The sequence below is a fragment of the Cryptotermes secundus genome, unplaced genomic scaffold (assembly GCF_002891405.2).
Source record: "Cryptotermes secundus unplaced genomic scaffold, Csec_1.0 scaffold1313, whole genome shotgun sequence".
NCBI lineage: Eukaryota > Metazoa > Arthropoda > Insecta > Blattodea > Kalotermitidae > Cryptotermes > Cryptotermes secundus.
In genome coordinates this window covers 31,569-39,245 of record NW_019740669.1, presented here as the reverse complement: position 1 = coordinate 39,245, position 7,677 = coordinate 31,569, and the positions used below count along the sequence as shown (strand labels likewise).

Here is a 7,677-nt window from a genome sequence, read left to right as displayed (position 1 = left end):
GACTTGAACACGCGAACTTCCAGCTTGTAGCATAGTGCCTCAACCAACTACGCTACCGCATGCCCCCATCTTCTTTGATATAAGTGTAATTTAATGAACGCCTAAGATATGTATTATACATAAAGCACAGCAAGGTTGATAAATCAGATAATTAAACATGAAATATTGTGTGAAATTCAAATGTGATTTTGATTTGAATTCCTGGTTTTACTCTCCAGTACTTAGTTTATCGTCACTTAACACCAAAATCTGTATAATACACAGAATTAGGCAGTGGGCGTAAGTATTCACTCTCTGGATAATGAAAAGTGTTGGACGAGATCTTCAACATCCAGTGAATATTCTGCATAATTTTGACGGAGCTGCTACTGAGTGCGGACTCCAGAGGCTAGAACTGAAGAGCAGAGGCTTGGCATATGCGCAGTGGGGAGACAAGTATCTGCAGTTTACTCGCAGTCGTAACAATACACTCTTACATAATCGACTTTCAGAGATATATCCTCTTCATCCCATGTTGGCAGCCACCAATCTCTGTGCTCCCAGAAGTCTTGCATGGGATGAGGGGAGCTTCTGTTCCAGGGTTTAGGGTGAGGAGAGTTGTACCAGCCATCTGTGAAGAAATTGCCTCCCACAGCCACGTTCAGAATTAGGAAAAACTGTGTGTGAATCACATATTTCTTATTAATATTCAACCTTAAACAAATAAAGCACACAGTTATACATGAAATTGTCAGACTCGGAACGCTAGCATATTGCTTCTCATGAAGAATAAGCAGGACATTCTAACCATACCAGTGCTGGAGGGTTGTGTTGGATGGACAGGCGAACTCCATTTCTTAGAGAATTTAAATAGAAGCAGATACCGGAACAATTGTTACTGCAGAAGGGGTTTAAATCTTCAGGTTTTATGGATACTGAGTCAACTAATGAGTAAAGTTGCTTCGACTGTGAATGTCTGAAGGAAAGGGATATTGGAAAAGGAAGGCGACACGGCAAGAAAGTCGTAGAGGATACTGTGAAGTAGGTAAACCTTAAAGGTAAAGTTGTCCCTGTAGTTATTTAATTAAGCACCACGCCATGAAGGCATATGGGAGAGTGATGGTATAGCTCCACGATTCTTGACCTCGGTACTAGTTTAGTGGTCAGTTTCTCAACCGGTACCCACTGCATAAATTGGCCCCAGAACCTGTCTGGATGCTGTGGAATAAAAATCTCTTGTTCCTACCGGGAATCAAACCCCCTGCCTTCCAACGTATATCGCGTCGCTATACCAACTGAAATATCCTGGCTCCTAACGTAAGGTAGACTATTCTATAGTCACTAGCGAGGTCCCTAATATGTGAGAATATTTTGATATAACAAAAGAAATTAATCCACTTTTCATTTCGTCGAACAGGATATTATTAAGCAGCGGTATGTCTCTCATCTTCTGAAAACTCCTGTCCTTGAAAATTCCGGATGTTAAGAGCGTTACCTGACATCTTCCGTAGAAACTGGAAAGTGCTTGATCTGCCTGTTAGTAGTGACATCTGCTCAGTACTTTGAAAAGCGAAATGCTGAGCAGATTAGTATAGTGGTAACAGTGGTAACGATCTAGTCTTGCTCTTGGGACATTTCCAGTTCAAAACTCAGCAGGGCTGCTGATTATTTTGACAGGGGGATATCGTGCTTTACATCAGTCTCTTTACGAAAGCACCGAAATGTCTTCAATTAGAACAGGATGACCTCTTTCCAAATCACAGTTTATAATCACTTCACTATCTCATTCGACGCTCTAAAGGCGCGTCCACATTACTCGTGCTCGTGCGTCAGAAGCTTACTGCTGCCGGAAAATCAGGATCTGGAGCTGATATCTGTTGTGAAGAAATGCGAAGGCTTTGTCTGCAAACCAGTTTGGGCGTCCACTTCGTCAGCTCCAGATCCTAATTTTCCGGCAGCAGTAAGCTCCTGACGCACGAGCACGAGTAGTGTGGACGCGCCTTAAGATCCCATATCTAAGAACTTCAAAACAGCATAATTAACTAAGATAAAAACGAATTAACAAAATACGAAGTTAATTTATCCTGAAGGCGAGGGGTGGGAGTAAGTAACAATTTTGGAAAATAAAAACCATCTAAAATTTGATTAAGAAATGATATGAAATAGTGAATCAAAATCAAACAAATGATTGAAATATATTATAGGTATAATTTCTGAAAATTGTATTCAAAACATGGTTTCATTGGCTACAATATTCATTTAAATATTTAAGGAGCAATTTACTTGGGAATTTTGCAAGAAAAATAATCAGCTTCATTCCACAGATTACTGCATTAAATCTTCTTACAATTATTCTGAAGACTGATTCATTGACCAAAAATAAAACATATCCCTTCCACTTTACATTGTACAGATTTAGTTCTTACTCTCTCAGAGACAAAATTTCTAGCCTTCCTGTATCCTCCTCAATTCCGGTGTGTTTCAATGGAAACTCAAATTTTATTTCTAATGAAATTAGCATATCACGAAATAATTGTTATAAATTGGTTTCACTCTTCTCACTTTACACAAGACCGGAGCTACTAGACAAGTCTGTAAGTGTATAACCACTATACAAAAGTTTTTCTATAGAGTGACAAATCTCGTCAGAACTACTGGACATTTGTCAAGTCATGCATCTGGAGTTCGTGTATTTGTTATTATAGGCCAATTTTATAGACAAAGGCATGTCAGCAAAACGAAGAGGATCACGTTCCTTTAGTCCGCACTTTTCAACTCCTAAAATACCGAAAGTTAAGGATGAAACAAAGCGTAGAAATAATGTAATTAAATTGTCAAATTTTTGTATTGGTTAATACTAATTCACTTCAGAAAATTTACGTAAAGGCAAAAATTAATTATAGCGGATGGAGAGAAGAACTGGTGTTTGTTGAAAACGAAGCCAAGTTTCTTAGAGGAACGTACTGCCAAGAAATAGGTAGAAATTAATTCATATTTTCTAGTTAGATATATACCATATTAATATTATATTGTAGCATCCTGTTGCACCTCATTTAGTATCAAATGGTTTCACAGTCTAAAGTGCAGCACGCTTTTCTATAGACCTTACTTAAATTTATTCACTTTACAAGTTTTATAAGTCAATTAGATTTAAATTCATTAAAAGTTAAATGATATAAACTCCGTCTCAAGTGCAAACAATATATTTTGTGTCTTTGATCTTGCTCCCCACACTACATGTTTCGGCCTCAGACGGCCATCATCAGGTGTATAACACTCACGTCGCTGTCACACTGCACCCAGTTCAAAATTTAACATCTAAAACACTCTCCCTGTCATTATCAACTTCTACTTCGTTGATAGCTGTCCACCCGTAGATTACTTCACACACGTTAATTTTGAGTTTATTGTAATAGCACCATATTAAAATCTTTCAAACACAGGGCGAATAACCCTAACAATTTTAAAATTTTAAAATTTGGACAAGAATTTAAAGGTTTAAAATTAGAACTAAAGATTTTAATATGGTGCTATTACAATAAACTCAAAATGAACGTGTGTGAAGTAATCTACGGGTGGACAGCTATCAACGAAGTAGAAGTTGATAATGACAGGGAGAGTGTTTTAGATGTTAAATTTTGAACTGGGTGCAGTGTGACAGCGACGTGAGTGTTATACACCTGATGATGGCCGTCTGAGGCCGAAACATGTAGTGTGGGGAGCAAGATCAAAGACACAAAATATATTGTTTGCACTTGAGACGGAGTTTATATCATTTATCGTATGGAGTGCAACAGGATGCTTAAATATAATATCATTAAAAGTTATTCAACACATGTTTCGATAAACTAGGTGTTTTAAAATTATAAATTAGGTAACTAATGTGCTTCCGTATCGTTGTTTTTATCGGTACTGTGTTATCCCTTCTATGCGCATGCGTATTGTTCAGCCTGTCGTGTTATCCTGCGCGTCCCTCTTGCTTATGAGACTGTGAAACCATTTGATAATATAAAACAGTAGAATATTAAGATTAAAATTTGTCTAGGAGGTGTAAGGACAGCTCGAACACTGGGTCAGCGAGCTCGAATCCCTTCTCGGATATAGATGTATGTTCCCAGTATTAGGTGTTGCCTTATGCTGCGTAGATGGAGGTCACGCGATCATATCTCCGCATTTCAAAGAGTCCCATTGAATATCTATAAAAGACCAAGTCTTAAAAAAAACGTCTGTATCGATACAGGCCACAAAGACTGAATCCATTAAGGCTGAAGAAGTGATTAAAAATATTACTGAGATTTGCAATTCATGCCAAGTGCCTGTTTTCTTTATTATGTGTCAAGTGGACGAAATTTAGTAAAAATTAAGTTTGAGCACAAGACTCTAATAATATGTAGACCTACTGTTCCCTGCCCGTATATCCCGGCTTTGAACCTCAAGCGGAACACTTCACGGCCATAAGCGGTGAGTGGAATTAAACCTGCCACTGTTCTCTGTAGGAAGGGACATATTAAAAAATATAATAAATGAACAACAATAATTTACACAACATTTTTACACCACTTTCTGATGTCATTAACTGCAGTGTATTACAGTCATAAAGAGTCAAGGATCGGAAGAATCCGAACACCATATTATACTCTTTCAAGGTCGTTTAGTTTTTTCCATTTACATAAATATTTCTACTTCATAAATCACTTTTCATGCAATGATTTTATAATAATTACTATAACCCTCCACTATTTCAGCCTTCAAATCAACATATGCTTAAAGCACTGGGTGGTATTGTGGTATAACATGCAATGAAAAACTCAGGCTATCTTTACGTAATTTCCTGCTGCAAATCACTAATATTACAACTGACCCACGTTCTGGAAGTCAGTGATATAATATCAAGGGATGGAACCGACCGGTGTTGTGAAAGTCAGTGATATAGTATCAAGGCAACTGCTAGATTCGAGGCGAGGTACTGTCAACGGGCACTGTGAGAACTTGCTTGTCAAGATATGGATAATTCTTCCTTATGGTTTGCATCCTGTTGTGTGTTCGATAATCATGTAAATTAGGCCGTGAGCACAACATAAAAATATCTTCAAGATGAAGACAAAATAGATACTGCTGTATTCACTATAATTCATTTATTATGCAAAGGTGTACGCTACATGTTTCGACCTCTTCTGACATAAGCCTGCTGATAAATGTATGAACGCCGTGTTCTTACAGCATGCAGGCCATTGTTACCTTTTCTTCCATCCCAGTTACGAAATATATAGACTTGACCTCAGCGCCAGTACATGATATTGTATATTATTGTATTATATTTGGCTTCATTTGTATCGAGCTGAAGTTATTGGCTTTGCGTGCCCGGGAAGGGACAAAGTTGTCTTACTCGTTTATGTTCCTATACTCCAGCTACCATGAAAACGGGGGTGCGTCACCATCAGGTTTGTGTCGCAGACCCTTACGTCATCATTAGAAATTTCCTATATTCCAATTTCGACACACATCCGGTAGTTATAATATGGTCTCGGGGATAAAGCGGTCGGGGCGTGAAGCTGACCACTCACTTCCAACTAGTGCCGAGGTCAAGAAAACGAGAATCTATATATCCACTCCCCCATACGCCTTGAGCCGCGGTAGCGCAGTCGGTATAGCAACTGCCTACGGGCTGGACGACCGAAGGGTCAGAGTTCGAGTCCGTGTAGGGTAGGAATATTCTCTTCTACATATCGCCCAGACCGGCATTGGGGCCCACCCGGACTCCTTTCCAATGGGTACCAGGACCTCTATCCCCAGTAGTAAAGCGACAGGGGCATGAAGCTGACCACTCAAATCCAGCTAGTGCCGAGGTCAAGAAAAGGTGGATCTATACACTCGCTCCCACTTACGCCTTCATGGCGAAGTGCTTAATTAGCTAAGCACAGGAACAATTTTACCTTACTTATAATATGGTGGGAAGTTCAAACTCTCTTACACAGGGCTTTCTTCTTTAACATTGTCTAGACAAGTTATGGTTTGGCCTGGTCCACAGAGTAGATGGACTTGTATATTGATAATTACCGGTCAATTTACGTACTTAAGTCCGCAGTAAATGAAGTCCACAAAATCTAATGAAAAGTATATGTGCTTAGGTTGGGTTTCATTCACTGTCAAAATTTTGACGTGATTTTAATATTATTTTTGGACTTCCTAAGAGTAAAACAAGTTGGTTGTAAATTTTAACGAAGTCTTTTTAAACCACACTTGTAAATAAACTAATTATAACAATTTATAAATAGTTTAATATATTCATGTACATCACTATAATTGTTAAAGGCTATTTTCATGGCATTGTAATAATATTGCATATGTGTGTTGATATTGACCAATCACATTGTAATAGTAGTTTCCACCTGTATTGATATATCCTTCTGAAGATGGAGTCTCAGCCCGAAACATGCGAAGGATGAAAGATTAAAAAGGAGAAGAAAAAAATTATCAGTCACACTGGACGGAGGTGATAGCCTTTAATAGGAGTTCCAATTCATTTAAGAACCAGTTATTATTTGGCTCCTGAATGATGCGTAAAGTCAATTTGTCCTGAGAACAATTCTAACACTTAGTCAAAAAGAGATCACTATCAGAGTGGCCGCACGGTCTAAGCTATGAAGCGTGTTCGCCCGCTGGAACACTGGAGTCGTGTGTTCGAATCTCACTCAAGACATTGATATATGTGTACTTTTATTCTGTGTTTGTGTTTTTCTGTGTGTAGGTAGCGTCATTGAGACTGACTGATAACTCGTCCAAGGAGTCCTACGGACTGTGTATATGATTAAGAAACTGAAAGATAGGTCAAGTTCCACAAAGGTCGTAGAGCGACACGTGATAGATAGATAGATAGTAAAAAAGAATGTGGTAATACCATAAAACTACCTTTCCTTGGGAAATAAAGAAACTAGACATACGAAAAGTGACAACATATTCTACACATTGTACACGTACACATATGAAATGTTCACACAAGCCTTTAATAGAGATTTGGCCCTGAAACAAAATATTCACCTTGTTATTTAATGATAAATGTATCTTAGCGTTACCTTTTTGTCAAAAGGTGCCATGGGTTTTCCACTTTTCCAGATATTGTGCACTCCTTCAATCTTATCGAAACCTCCCAAGCTCCAGAACCCACCAGGGGGGACACCTCTTGACCCAATTAACTTGCCGTCAATAGTGAAGTTCAGATGTTCAGCAGTCCATTCCAGACCGAACACATGAAAGTCGTCTGCAAAATCTCGACCAGAATCTGCTATACTCCTGCAAAGAGCATTGTCGCCATGGTTACGGATTAGGCTCAGGTATGGCGAACAATTGACACCGGCGTCAAGCTAGAAAATTTTTAGTAACAATATTAACACATGAAGAAAGCAGTCTTCTGGTATTTGGCACCGTGTATATGTTGTGTTAACCGACGTTTCGCAGGAATGTATCGCCTCCATCTTCGGGGTAGAAGGAAAAATATAAGAAATTCGCAAGCGAAGAGACCGTGAGAACCGGTAAAAGCAGACTGGTGTTGGAAATATACACAGCTATGTGAGAGCAGCGAAGGAAGGGGGGGAGGGCAAGTATACAAGTGAAATCAGTAGTGTCGGAAGGGGGGGGAGGGAGCTGTGACAATCAGGGTTTTGTGTTGGGGGAGAGAAAGGCAAGGTTAAAGGATGGACA

At 39.0% G+C, this 7,677-nt stretch overlaps 1 protein-coding gene across 1 annotated transcript in view; it reads right to left on the bottom strand.

The window, feature by feature from the left end:
- Positions 1-233: 233 nt before the first annotated feature.
- Positions 234-7,677, bottom strand: part of LOC111872585 (beta-1,3-glucan-binding protein) — a 27,831-nt gene continuing 20,387 nt past the window's right edge. The window contains exons 5-6 of the mRNA XM_033754758.1: positions 7,053-7,269; positions 234-656 (exon numbers count right to left, since the gene is read on the bottom strand). Of these exons, the coding sequence (XP_033610649.1) occupies positions 447-656; positions 7,053-7,269 (427 nt within the window). The 3' untranslated portion in view covers positions 234-446. The remainder of the gene's footprint in view (positions 657-7,052; positions 7,270-7,677) is intronic.